Here is a 16244-nt window from a genome sequence, read left to right as displayed (position 1 = left end):
TTATTCCATAATTGTATAAATCTTTCAGCTTTAATTATTTGATTATTATATAATTCATTATCAATTTTATCATGTTTAATTCTATTTTCTATTTTCGATAAAGGTTGAATATTCTTCCAATTACATATTGTTTTTATTTCAGATTCATCTTCTATTGATGATAATGGGATAACATGATCTAACTCCCAATATTCTCCATGATTCTCAAATGTCATATTATTATCGAACTGATATTCTATCCATGCTTTAAAAAATTCTATAGAGCACCATAAATAACCAATTGATCTATCAGATTTTATATAATTTTTGAAAACTCTGTTCAAACTAGATCTATGAATTTTTGATAATTTGAATAATGGATCTGAATTTTATTTTACTTTTTAATAATTATTGATATGTTCACGGTTATATTTTTTCCAATCTCTCATATATTCTGGGTTATTTTCATGAAATGATTTATTAACAACTTTAGTACAGCTTTTACAGTAACTTTGCTTACCATCATTAGAATATTTATCTTTATAATATTCTGATAATGATTTATTTATTTTACACTTCCAACATTTCTTATTGTTTATATTTATAGTTTGTGTATTTTCCATTTATAATATATATTTGTATTAAAAATTGATTAACATTTTAGAATCCTGTTCATTATTTCCATTTCTTTTGTTTCTTCTCTTTTAAGTTTTAGATATTCTTCTAAATTGCAACCATAAGCAACTGTGTGTATACCATCATCCAGAATATATCTTTTATCATCAAATGGGTTCAAACTAACCTTTTCTATTTCTTCAATAAACATCTCGTGGTACTCAGATCTTAAACATTTCATCTTTTGTTTTCTAACTTCTTCATTAAATATACAATTGATGTAATCTTTGAAATGAATTTTCTTTTCTACTACACTTTTAGTAATTCCTTTTAAATTTTTAGCTTCATGAGTTTTAGTTTTATATGAATACATTTTAGATCTAATACCTATAAATTCTATCATTTCTTCACCTCCTAATTCATCTTTGAATTTACCGGGCACCTTTTTATTATCATTGTTAAACAATTCATGATCTTTAGGATAATTACCGAAATCAAAATTATGTTTTAATGTTTTTAAGTCATCTGTTATTTTATTAGTTTTAATCTTTAATATGTAACTGTCAGTATCAAAATATAAGATTTCTATATGCTTTTCTCCAAAATAAGGTTGTAAAACGTTATAGTAAAATTCATACATTAATAATTTTGATATTTCTAAAACTGAAGCACCAACATAAATTGGTTTATTAAATTTCATAGAAGTTCTCATTTTAACTGCAGCTAAATTTTTATCAAATATTCTGGTACCGATAAATTTAGGATATGTTTGTAAATGCCTTATCCTTTTACCATTGCTAACTAACTCAATATCATTTCTATTTCTAATATTTTCACAAGTCTTACCATAGAATGCATTATTCATTAGTTTGAAGAAATCTTTCTCGAAATCGGTTTTAGCTTAAGTTCTCTATTTGGTGTTAAAATCTATATATTTTTCTAACCATTTAGATTGACTGAACGAAATATATCTATGTACTTTTTTTAGAATCATTCCTTGATTCAAATAGAATTTTAACATTCTATAATGCACTACATAATTATATTTATCTTCCTGAGTTACCTTTAATTTTTCTGTATGAATATGATTTTCGGGTTTAATTCTTATTGATAATTTGAAAATTCTTCGTGTGTAACAGTTTTATGTTCGGGGCAGTATGCTAGATTTCTAGATTTAAAATTAATATTTTCAGGGTATTCTAAATCTACTACAAAGAAGTAACCAGTATCTGAATCATCCGCAATATCTAGATTTCTTTTCTTCCAATCAAATGTATCATTATTTTCATGCTGTAAAACTTCAGTTATTTCAAATACTCCATAAGGTTGAGGTTCCATCATTGCCCAACCATATAGATTATTTGCATCTACATATAATAACTTATATCCAGGGTTATCATTTACATTGAAATATCTATCGCCTAATACACCCGAAACACCTCATGTTATAGATTTTTCAAATAATAATAATTGATCTATATTTGTTAACAAAACCATTTTTATATCTGTAAATTTTAAACCACAATCCCAAGTTAAACCTGGACTAGAATAACAATGGCATGGATCAATATTAAAATATTTTAGATTTACATCTCTAAACCTTTCAAATATATCAGTTAATAATAATACATCTGATTTTAAATATAAATCTACTAATTGTCCATGATTTTTCATTTCAAAATGATTCCAAATATTCAATGTTCTATCATAGACTTCATCTTTAACATATTCATTTTTTAATTCATCACAGAATTGTTCTTTTAATATTTCAGTTATATTGAAATCATCATGTGATTTATAAAATGAATATGGAATTGCTCCTTTATATCTCATTAATTGAAAATCATCATTATTTGGATAGTGTTGCTTTAATATCTTTAATTCATCATCAACTTATGATTTTGATAAATTATCTAATGAACTACTTAAAAATCTATATGAATCTATAAATCTTAGGCATCCAAATTGGAAAGATATATAATTCTCAGATGTTTTAGCTAACATTTTAAATTTATATGTTGGTATTTTATCTTTTGATCTATTTGAATTTACTCTTTCTATTTCATTATTGATTTCTTCTATTTTATGGCATAACTGTTTGATAAATAAATGAGCATCATACCCTGATAAATTGTGAAGTATTACTGGAACAAAGTTAATTTTCTTAGCTTGTAAGTGACAATATTCATGCGCTGCGCCTCTAAACTTTCCATTCAAATGATCATGGTCTCTAACTTTTTTATAATTAAATATCGTTTCACAATGATAACATTTATCAGCAAACTCAAATTCTTCTATATCTTCTGTCATAATTATTTCTTTATTTTTATTTAACAATTTATTAAATTTTATTTCATATTCAATTAATAAGTCACAAAAATGATTGATAACATTTTCATTTCTGTAATTATAATATTCACTTTTAATTAGTTCTGGGTAATCAGATTTTATATATAACCCGAAAGCTGCAGCATTCGATGAATCTTTTCAATGGTATTTGTTATTAGAGGATCTGAATAATCAATTACATCATTTTCAATAGAATTTAATTTCTTTATTTTATGATATATTTCTTTTCTATCTTGATCAGTTAATTCTTTATTTAATGATTAAAAATCTCCATATATTACAAATGGTACTTTATTCTTGTAATTATATTTTTTGAATTCTAATAATTTATCCTTTTCATTTGGTAAGACATTTTTTACAATAATCATGATTTTCACATAATTGTTTATGATTTAATAATGCAATTTTTTGCACTATCTGAATTAAGTTATACATTTTCTACATAGATATATCTTATTATCAAAACCATTTTCTGATTTAAAAAATAAATCAATTTTAATATACATATAATGTTTCCCATAATATGATATATCTATAACATCATTTGAATCATAATCTTTTGATAGGTATAAAGGTTCTAATGTGTGATGTTTTATATTGTTACCTTTTGTTTTTGGTAATTTGACTAAATCAAACACATTTATCTTTATATTATTATCTCTTTCTATTTTTGGGATATTTTTAATTCTAACAGGATGATTATCTGTCTTATAATTATTTTCAAATTTTTTATAATTTGTCAATCTAAAACTATGTGTAATATCTTCTGTTGGATGTAAGCAACTTATAATTGACCAAAGAAAACATTTATCATCTTCATTTTGTACATTTATTACAGCATTAGTTTTAAATGGTAATTTGATATAACTTGATCCATTTATATTATTATCTTTATAATATAATAAATTATTTTCATCAATTGGTTTTGATTCAGTTAGCTTATTATATTTTGTATTCTATACATGTAAAGTCATAAATATTATTTCATCAAATATTAAACCTGATCCTTCAAAATATTTCTCTTCTATTTTACTTTTTATTTCATTATAACATTTATCTAATCTATCATCTATATGTTGTTTAGATATTATATGTTGTGAATGAGAATTTATATTATATATTGGTTTATCTTTAGATTTTATAAATTTAACTTTAGAAGATATACTAATTATAGGGTATTCAACATCTGTAATTATTCTTATAATATTTTTCATATTTTCTAAATGCTTTTTATTTTCTTCTAATGTTTTGCCTTTATGAAATTTAAATTCAATTGCAGCTGGTCCAATATCACTTTTGAATGCTTCGGTTATTTCTATTTCTTTTTTATTATCTAATGAATAAATATAATTTCTAACATTTTCCATATATGATTTCTTATTATTTAGAGTATCTTTTATTCTTTTAATTGTCTTCGGTTTAATACAATCATTATCAAAATAATCTTCACCTAAAATATCATTATTCATATTTCTAATATGACTTTTAGATTTTAAATGTTGTTCATAATATCTTTGTTCACTGAATGATTGATTACATGTATCACATTTATATATTTCTTTTTCATTCTTTAATTCATCTAATTTATTTTCTAATATATCATCTTTATATTCTCACTTTAATTTATTTTCTAAGTGAGATTTAGTTTTATTGTGTCTTGCTTTATGAGATTTATCAATATTAATTTTACATGTTGAACAGTAGTACTTCTTACTACTCTCTATTTTAAAAAGATATTTTTTATTAAAATTGAACATAACACTTACCTCTCAACGCGTCCCGCCACGTGGTGCGTCCCTCCTATTTATACTACTCGACAGTGGGGAAAACCCAGCTGCGTGTTGAGGCTTGTAAATTATGAGGCTTGTGATTGGCTAGAATAATAGGGAATACTCAACTGTGATTGGATAGAGTAATAGGGAATACTCAACTGTGATTGGCTGGGAATACTCAACTGTGATTGGATAGTGTAATACTCAACTGTGATTGGCTAATGTAGTTTTCTAGAACCATCCATCTAGAATCAACATGTATTACGCAATACTCAACGTGTTGAGGCTTGTAAATTATGAGACTTGTGATTATGTAGAAGTAATAGGGTATTAGTTGTTTTGTATCAAATGTTGAATGGTCGAAAAATAAATACGAGTGTGCGAGAATTTATTTTTCGACCGTTCCACCTTTGGTATAGAACAAATAATACCCTAATACTAGTATGATTACCCCTGGGAAGAGGATGTGCATTAGTGATTTTGGAGTTCTAGGGTCAAAGGTCAAGGTTGGTAGACGCCGTTTGCCTAAAACCCTGTAAACTCAATTCTTAAATAACCATTCATAGCAGGAAAATGATATTTCATAGTATGGTTATCCCTGGATACATTCATCATTTTTCTATACCGAAGATCAGTGTCTTCAGGGGTCATTGATACTGGCTATACTGGCTATCGTGGGGGACATAGATACGTAGTATCGAATTGCCTTGTTATTGATAGTATACCACGTATATATTCATTTCCTGAAAAAGGACTCGACAATATGAGTCGAAATCGATTGGAACGTGTAAATAAAATGATTCAATAATCATGACTTGATTTTGATACTTGCGTTTTTACCACCATTTCCATTATCAATTCTGCCTACCATCTTTGTTTTTTCCACTTACATTGTTGATATCGGTGATATCGATGCGTTTTTTTAATACGATTAACTCTTATTGGACTAGCGTGTGCACATGTAAAACTTATCTTCAATGAGCTATTGACGTGTATGGCTCGCCAAGGAATAAATGTTTGTAGATTACCTTACTGCTGACGCTGAATGCTGAATAAAATAGTCGCCTATGATGCACGCCTTAACCGTCACATCTAAAATCGTCTGAATGAAAAAGCTGGATAATCCTCTTTAATGTGTTGTTCAGATAAATGAAAAATATAATGAACATACCAGAATTGCGTCACAGTTTGTCTCTGTGATACTCGCGACTGCGAAAAGAGCTACTTTTTTGCTTAATCATTTATTATTAATACTTTAGGTTGGACAGCTGAAACTCAGATTAGAATTACCCCGAATGAAAGTATCCAAAGCACTAGAAAGGTAAATTTACTATCCATTCATTTAATGTAAACTATGCTTAGTTGTACATATTACCCGTATATTGAAAGCCATTCCCAGGAAAAAAAACTAACTGAATGTACGTAAACTTTAGTTAAATGCCTACGTTCATGGTCAAAGCGTCTTAGTGTAATGTGTGTAATGCGTGTAGCATCGACATCAACATCAGATGGCAACACCATACGAATAGTATACTGGTCCTATTCTCATATTTCCCGATAATTTCCTGGTCTGGCTACCCATTCAGCAAAATTGACCAAGTGGCTGCCATAACCGTCATGACAATTCCATGCCTGATCTGTATCAGGTTACAGGCATAGTTATTTCCAGGCTCGCGTTCCAGCCTGGGCGCCGACGAATTATATACTATACCATACGAGACAGGACTAGTACATGTACGTTACTTCATAACGAAACCTTTAATATCATGTTTAGTTCATATCTGTTCACACGTATATGAAAACAAACGACGCGGCTTCTGGTTTATAAAATGCTGGACGTTTTCCGCATAATTGATACCTGACGACTGTGACCTACTGTTCGCTAAAACGAGCGCCACTAGGCGCTCCTCTCTCATCTAGAACGCAACACAGTTTCACACGCCGAAAAGTAGAGAAAGATCGCTCTGCCTCGCAACTAGTTACCGGAATTACGCAAGCGATCTGCAATGAATACTTGACAAGGAATATTTCGAACATGCCTTCAAGGTGGCACACGGTTATTTCGGACACTTTGTTTCGTCTGTTCCAATCCACCTTCCACGCCATATTTTTAACTCAGTGTGAAGGTTGTCAAACCGAGGAGCATCGGGCTCGTATGCGCTTAGACGAGTGATTAGTAATAGGGTAAGTGTCTTTTCATACCAGAGGTCGAAAGGTCCAGCTCATAAAAAATAAAAAATAAATTCTTACACGCTCGAATTTATTTTTTTATTTTTCACTCACAAACAACCTTTCAACCTCTGATATGAAACAACACTTACCCTATTACTGTAATAATATTCATATATATATATATATATATATATATATATATATATATATATATATATATATATATATATATATATATATATATATATATATATATATATATATATATATATATATATATATATATATATATATATATATATATATATATATAATATTAATATGAAATCAATTTTAATAAAAAGTTTGTATAATAAATTGAAAGTAAATAAATACACAGTGAATTCATAAAAAAGTTATTGAATCAGATTAGTGAATTGATCTAATAAATAAATGAGCGAAAATATATTAAATTTATTACATCTTATATACAGATATCAAGAGAGCATTAAGTTAATTATTATGATATCCGGAATGGTTTCTGTTTCAATTTACTCATTAAAACAGTTATTAGAATTTTACGATACTTGTAAAATTAAATATATAGAATTAAAAGATAACATATATTATAATTCAGATAAATTGAATAATATTACGTGTTGTGAAATATATAATAAAAAGTATAAAAATTCAAAGAGTTTAAAAAATCATAAATATATTCACGAATTAATTATATAATTATAGATTATAGATTACATAATTCAAATTGAGTTTTTTAATTTATTCATATATGATATTGTAATTCTTTATGCAACAATAATTCAACTAACTAAAAAAAAACTAACCTAAAAAAAATCAAATGATAAGATCATTGAAAATAAATCGAAATTATTATTAATGGATTAAAATAAGATGAAAAAAGAACAATATTTAAGAGATTTATATTATAACCCAGAGAGTGAAGTATCATATTCTAGTGTTACAGAATTATGGGATAAAATAAAATTTGATAATGAAAATATGAAATATAGTAAATTGAAATTATGGTTACAAAATCAACCAACATTTACAAACACTATTTAAGAAGAAAGGTTATGGTTTCATATAATGATCAACAATGGCAAGCAGATTTAATTGATATGAAAAACTTAGAAGAATACAATAAAGGATATTTTTGGTATTATATATATATATATATATATATATATATATATATATATATATATATATATATATATATATATATATATATATATATATATATATGTTCAGTAGATACGCATGGTCAATTCCAATCAAAAACAAAACTGGTATAGAAATAACTAATGCATTAAAAAATATATTTAAACAAGTTATCCCAGATAAGATACAATTTGATGAAGGTAAAGAATTTTAAAAATTATTATCCGATAACAAAATAGAAAATTTTTCAACACACTCAGATAAAAAAGCATCTATCATAGAAAGATTTAATAAAAAATTGAAAGCTAGAATGTGGAAATTTTTTACTGCTAATGGAACATATAAATATATCGATGTATTATATGATTTAGTGAAAGGTTATAATGATTCTAAACATTCAAGTATTGGTATGAAACCTATACAAGCTAGAAAAGAAGATAATTGACAACTAGTTTGGAATAATTTATATGGTGCGTTTGTTACACTTGATTTCGGGTCACCTAAATTTAAAATAGGACAACATGTTAGAATTTCTAAAAATAAAGAAAAAAAATTTATAAAGGTTATACTCCAAATTTTACTGAAGAAATATTTAAAATTAAAAACATAATATTAAATAATAAAAAATAATTTGTTTATAAATAAGAAATAAATCTAAAAGATGAAGAAATATAAGGTTATTCTTATGAACAAGAATTATCACATGTACCAAATCCAGATGATAGAATACAAAATAAAAAATGTATTTAAAACAAAAACATTACGTGGTACGAAATATTCTTTGGTGAAATATAAAGGGTATGATGATAAATTTAATGAACGGATTTTATCTAGTAAAAATTTAAAGAATAAATGAAAAAAGATTTATTTATATTTGGACCAGATAATATGTTAGTTACTGGAGTGTGTATTTCATATTAGATTTATTAGAAACTATTTATAACAAGAAAATTAATTTTAGAAAATAATTTGATATTGAAATTATATGTTTAAACATTTTCATATTGACCGCTTGTAGCCGCTGATGAAATTCACGCCGGCCCTACACACATCGTAGATAGCTTCGTCATTCCACCGGCATGCCCACGTCAGGGTCTGACTTTTATATCAGACTTCCAAATCGTGTATACATCCGCCATTTAACCGAATAATCCGATTTACTTATCATTTCTATTTATGCCTGCCGCTTCTGATATAATCATACATCCTTTACTATTACAATACGTCTTCTTATGATATTCAATGCAATATAACATTTCGACGTTCAAATATAGGTCATTATATAATCAAAGGAAGCCATTCTACATCTATGTCAATAATATTTTGCCAGATAGCTTATTTGTGTACACATAGACCTGTGACGTTTTGCACATCGATTTACGGCTGTCGTTTGTAAAATGACGCTGAATGGTTAACATTGTTTAGGTTTCATAATGGTAACGTTTTATAAGGCGTCAAAAAATCATTTTGATAATATAATAATATTCTACTTATGAAATGAATGAAACGTATAATTGAGATATAGTTTTTAAAGATAAAAGATTTATAATATTAAATCCTACTTCTGTAAAGAATAACTTAGATAATTGTATAGAAATTGCATTATATATTAATAAAGGAACAAATACATTATTCATTATAGATGATTGTGCAAATTTACATGAATCAAAAGTTAGAGCAAGTGAACTATGCTATTTAGCTTTCTCTCGGAGACATTTTGGGTTTTAAATCATGGGTTTTAAATCAAACATATAATTCAATTGTTAAAGATTTTAGAGAAAACATTGGATTTTTAGTTTTATTCTACAATAAAGATAGAAAATCTATGCAACAATCATTGGAAGAAAATTAATTATACCTACTGAATTACATGATGAATATATGAATAAATTAAAAAGTAATAAGAGGTTCAAAATTATTACTGAGACTACAATTTCCATATGAATATAAATTTATGAAATAACCTTAAAAAAGATATTTCAATTAATACCCCCTTGTGTCATAGTGTCTTTAGTAGTCTTAGTACTTTTAGTACATAACGAATAAAAGTAGTTTTGAAAATAGAAAAGATAATTTTTAAATATTGTATGGTTAGGTTCATGTATGGGAGTACCAAAGTCCAACGCGATTGTACCTAAAGCCACCAATGGTACCTAAGTCCAACATCGGAGGGTACCTAATGTCGATATTTCCTCGATATATACAACTACGTCTCTATAGTACGAGAACACCGTTTATTCTGCCTAATCCCGCCAACCCCGGTGAGCGTTGGAGCATGGAAAATATATAAAAGTTAATCTACCGTTTCAATGACTAAATCATATCTCCAACACTCTCCGGGGGTGAACGAGTTACATAATATTAATTACGAGAAATTTCAAAAATTCGGTTCTTGGCTTCTGTTTTGGCTCGTCTTGGTAACCGATCATCTTCTTCTGCATGAGTTCTAGTTCGGCCATCTTCTTCTGCATGAGTTCTAGTTCGGCCATCTTCTGCTGCATGAGTTCGTCTATCGTCTTCGACGTCTATGTTGGTATATTTGACATCTGGACTGGCTCGTAGTTCAAGTGGATACAGCTTGGACACTGCTCGGTTCGTGAAACCATTTGCTGTCTTTAATGCAACAGATCTACATATTCTATCTGGTCCATAGAACAGTTCTGTCACTAGTCCCAACTTCCATTTAAGCCTTGGCGTTTCTTCATGTATGATCACCACTTCGCCAACCTTTACTTGTTCTTCTTTTCCAGATCGTTGATTATACTCTCTTAGGGCTGTAAGATACTCTTTAGACCATCGACTACGAAATCGCGTTAATATCTCGTATAATCTTCTAGCTCTCACGTCTGCTTCATTCTTCTGAATCTGGAAGTCTGGATCTACCAGCTCTTCCGGGGTGATAAAATCATGTGGAAGTGTAGTCAGCCGATGACCACACATCAGCTGCGACGGTGTAACAGGGGCTTCATCGTTTATGTCGGTAGAACTGTACGTCAGTGGTCTGTCGTTGACGATAGCCTCTGCTTCCGATACCACTGTCCGAAATTCATCAAACGAGATATGAGCTCTTCCTATAACCTTCTTCAATACCATCTTCACAATGCCAACTAAACGCTCCCAAAAGCCTCCATGCCATGGAGCCCTTTTCGTTATGAAGGACCACTCTACTCCTTTCTTCGACACATATTCTGATGCTTTCTTGAAGGTTGCAGCATTATCAGTCAAAACCTTCTTTGGTAGAGATCTACGGCTTACAAATCTTCTAAAAGCTCTCATGAACGATTCTGTAGACTGATCTTCTGTGACTTCCAAATGTAAACCTCTACTCACTGAGCATGTGAATAGACAGATATAGCACTTCCGAGATTCTGACATCATCTTCACGTTGAACGGACCAGCAAAGTCAATACCAGTATGGAAAAACGCGGGAACATCTGCTACTCGCGCACCTGGCAACGGTGGCTCGACAGGAAGCTTGAATGGACGACCTGATAGTTTACGACAGACGACACATTGACGGACCATACTCTTCACTAACTGACGTACACACGGAATCCAAAACGACTGTCGGATGAAAGTTACGGTTGAATTAATCCCAAGATGGAAAACTCTCTCATGTGCATCTCGAACGACAAGTTGAGCCAATCTGTGAGTTTTCGGCAACAATACTGGGAACTTTGCGGAGAACGGCAGATCCGAGTTACCAATTCGACCATGACATCTAATCACGTCATCATCATCGATGTAGAGATTAAGTTGATGAACGATATCAACCTTAATCTTACTACGTCCACGCATCATTTCTCGAGAAGCAGCGAATTCGTCTCTCTGTGCCGCTTTAATCCATTCAATTCTAGCTCTTTCGATTTCAGACGATCTCAAATTTTCTTCTCTGTTTTTCTGATCACCACGTACAACATCAACGAATCTCATTACCCATGCTGATATTCTAAATAATCTGTTTAAATCAGAATAATCTCGAGCATCAATAATCTGATCAATCCCAATCTTCTCAGGTTCAATGTTCTTTCCTACTTCTTCAAGTACTGGTAATTGAACATTCAGCAACGTTGACTCAGCAGACCACTTAGAGTGATCACCAGTGCGTAACCATTCTGGGCCTTCCCACCATAGTCTATTGCATCTTAGCTCAGATGCTGTACAACCGCGTGTTAATACATCAGCTGGATTCTCTGAACTTGGGCAGTATCCCCAAACAGCATCTGGAACTTGACTCTTAATTTCTGTAATTCTGTTCAATTCGAACGACTTCAATGGTTTATCAGATTGTAATCTATACAGTACTGACTGGTTATCAGACCACGCAAACAGCTTCTTAGGTGTACCAATCGCATCCATGATAAACTTAGCCAACCGTGACGCAATTACACCAGCGACAAGTTCCAGTTGTGGAATTGATAGTTGTTTAACGGGTGCAACTCTTGACTTCGACATCAGTAATCTTGAATCTGTATCACGAACTAGATAAGCGACAGCTCCATAAGCCTTTTCACTTGCATCTGCAAATACATGTAACTCGCAGCCTTCTATCGAGTCTAAACCATAGTCAAACGTCATACGTCCATAGTCAAAATCCAGAGCTTGAGATGTTTCTGTTGAAATTTTAACCCAACGATCTTTAATATCTTCTGGTACTGGATCATCCCATACAAGACTTCTTCTCCACATATCCTGCAGCAGTGCTTTAGCGTTAATCAACAGTGGAGAAATAAATCCTATCGGATCGTAGACCTTTGATGAATCACTGAGAATCATTCGTTTAGTCAATGAATCTTGATGAATCGACGAAAATGTAACGGGTAATAGTCTCAAATTATCATTTTCAGAATCCCATCTGAGTTCAAGTACCTTCACTTTAACCGATTTCTCAGCAACACCATCTCGTTCCGCTCGTTCCATTACTTCTGGACAATTACTACTCCATGATCGTAAATTAAAACCACCTTTCTTCAATAACTGACGAGAATGTTCGTAAAAATCTGTCATAGATGACTGCTCATTCATCGAGATTATGACGTTATCCACGTATATATTCTTAGCAATCAAATCAGTGATTGATGACGTATTCAGCTGTAAATGTTTAAGGACTGTAGCATTAAGAATGAACGGCGAGCACGTTGCTCCAAACAATACCGCGCGAAATCTGAATGTCACCAAATTACTTCCTGGATTTTTCGGATCTTCTAACCAGAGAAAACGTGTCATATCTCTATCCTGTTCTGCCAGAAGGATGGATAGAAAAGCTTTTTCCAAGTCTGAGACCGCAGCATATTTCCCGATTCTAAAACGCAATAACATTCCGACAATATCATTGTGTAGAGGGGGTCCCGATTCCAGACAGTCGTTCAAGCTTATGGATGAATTTGTCTTACAGCTACAATCAAAGACAATACGGAGCGGTGTTGTACTAGAGTCTTTTATCACGGCATGATGTGGTAAATAATGACATGATCCATCAGTTGGTGCTGCGTCTGGAACTCGTTCTATAAATCCTCTTCTTTCTTGTTCTGTTATTAGACCAGCATAAGTCTCCAACATTGAATTGCTAACCAATCGTTTTATAGTCGACATAGTCCGTGCACGACACATTGTAAAATTGTCATTCAATGGCGGGTGGTCACTCTTCCATGGTAGACGCGCAACATATTTACCGTCGGTAAATTTAATCGACTCAGCACAGTACTCCTCCATAGAAACTGACTCACGCTTCGATGCATCAGGACTTTCAATCCCTATAGATTCCAATTCCCATAGTCTTTTCATATTGAGTTTATCGTCGGTACTGTTAACCAATGTGTCTAGCATTGTCACCATTGACGCGGACGAATGACTACTATATGCTTCGCTGATCGGACCCGACAATAAATAACCAATTTTCGAATTAACTGCCACGGGATAATTTTCGCTCGATCCTCTGATTATCTCATCTTTAACAATATTGTAGTAATAATCCGATCCGATTAGTACAGTGATGTTGAATAAATCAGTATCATCAACGGGATGCGCTAATGTCAAATTTTCCAAATGAGAAAATTCTTTAGTAATTTTAGACATATTCTTTATCGGTGCTGCAATTTCCGGAACGACAAGTAACTCCATCTCAAAAACTTCTTCACCTCTGCATATCAACCTTAGTTTAACCACAGGAAGAAGACGTACATCACTTGCCGACTGAGACCCAAAACTAGCCAATCGTAACAGTTCTTCACGCTCAGTAACAAGTTGAAGTTCTTCAGCCAACGACTCTTGAATAAAACTTCTTTGAGACCCATCATCTAATAAAATATTAGCTTTCGTTCTAATTCCCGATACAGCATTTTCAACTTGCGAAACAGCAGTTTTCAGTAATCCTCCTTGTAGTGTAGCATTACAGTAATTTCCAGAGACAGCAACAGCAACAGCAACATTCCTGGATACGGTTGGGGCATCAATATTCTGAATTACATCTACCTGGCTAGAATCAGCATTATCATGGACCGCAGCAGAGACGTGACTTTGACTTTGACCTTGACCTTGACCATTTTGTAATGACGAATTTGGTACTCTTTCGTTTTGAACACCTGCCAAATCTGAACTCGAACCCTGTCCTCCAGTCTGTGCTTGTCCTCGTGACTGACTTCCGGTACAAATACTAGTGTGATGTCTTCCAACATGGCATTTTTTACATTTGATTCTTGACGGACACTGACGTGACTGTTGACTCGACATTGAGCAGTTAAAACAAAGACCAAGTTGTTTTATTAGGCCAGCCGTAGGCTGAGCCTATTACTATACAAATGGAGCGAATTTAAATGACATGGTTTCCACACAAAAGGCTCTTTTGCTTGCCAAGTGAGGGCAAATTCGAACAAATCACGTATTTAAGCGTAATCCATTCTCGGAATCGTAGCGAGCAGAATTTTGAAATAGGGTCTCATAAAAATGTTTTCTGCATTTTTCACGAAAGTTAAATCGGGAAAATTTCAATTTTTATCAGCCAATCAGGAAGTTGTGTCTTCCCTGTGATTGGTTTATCTGAAAATATCAGCAGCTGTTCACGTGAATTATCGCGATTTCATTACTGGCGCTTTTGCGCATGACGTCATATATCAACACGCGACAATACTTCCGCGTTCGCTACGTGTTCGCTGATTGGCCCATTTACTGGGAAATTCCACAGAAGCCTAATGTGGTTTAATACTTACAAGAGGAAGGTAAGAATGCTCATCTGGCACTTGATTAACTGGCACTTGCACCTCTGTCCTTTTCTGCACCGTAACGATGTTTCGTACTTCAGATGACTAAAAATACCACACCCAAAATACATGAAAGGAGTATAATTAGAGGCATATACAATGTACTAAATGTACATACGTTAGCTGTTCCAAACGTTTTCATAACGGCCCTAGCCGCGCCCTCTATATGTTTCACTTTTTGTCCGATCATGTAGTATTTGTTTGCTGTTGCTGTACTGTGGCACATCAGCTGCGCCAAAGTATCAGCCGTCTCTGGGTGCTCTGTGCGAGTCAGTTTTGTTGCGGACTTTCTGATTAGTTTATTAGTAATCGGTTTAAATTTTCCCGTCGACTGTTTCCAATAGCGCTGCAGTACACTTAGATGAAAATGATAACAATAATTATTGTGACAATTAACTGAGACGTACAACAATTCAAGATACTTACATGCTCATTTTGGTTAATTTTGTTCCCGCAAAACTTACCCACCTTGTGTGGACGCACATTTCTAATTACTAGTGGCAGTACTTTTTCGATGTAGAGAGATAGCAATCTTTTCAGGTCACCGGTTAAATACAGAATAACTGCACCATGCGTCGAAACAGTCTTATGACCTCGCTCTGGGTCGCCTGTCACCTACGTGAATTGTGAAGTGATAATTATGGCACAGGAAAATTGAATATGTATCTTAAGTATTACTTACTGTCACGTGGTATAGGTCTTCGTTATCATCTGATTCGACGAGCCGAATTCTATCGATATCCGATACGGTAAGATGGTTAACAACGCCAGCTCGTTGTGCATTCTGGGTACAAATATAGGTAATGAGATGATTCCGGACAGCCGTGAACTGCGCCGTTGTAATGCACGACACCTTGCCCCGAGAAATTTGACGACGTCCCTGGCAATGTCGGAACCGAGGACTTCCTGCCAATCGTCCTTGGTTATAACGTTTTCTAAA

At 32.0% G+C, this 16244-nt stretch overlaps 1 protein-coding gene across 1 annotated transcript in view; it reads left to right on the top strand.

Moving 5' to 3' along the window:
* Positions 1-16244, top strand: part of LOC141903423 (regulator of G-protein signaling 7-like) — a 269965-nt gene that overhangs the window by 137632 nt on the left and 116089 nt on the right. The window contains exon 10 of the mRNA XM_074791538.1: positions 5984-6036. Coding sequence (XP_074647639.1) covers positions 5984-6036 — 53 coding nt within the window. The remainder of the gene's footprint in view (positions 1-5983; positions 6037-16244) is intronic.

The sequence above is a fragment of the Tubulanus polymorphus genome, chromosome 4, assembly GCF_964204645.1.
Source record: "Tubulanus polymorphus chromosome 4, tnTubPoly1.2, whole genome shotgun sequence".
In the NCBI taxonomy this organism is placed as follows: Eukaryota; Metazoa; Nemertea; class Palaeonemertea; order Tubulaniformes; family Tubulanidae; genus Tubulanus; species Tubulanus polymorphus.
This window is presented reverse-complemented; position numbering and strand designations above follow the sequence as displayed.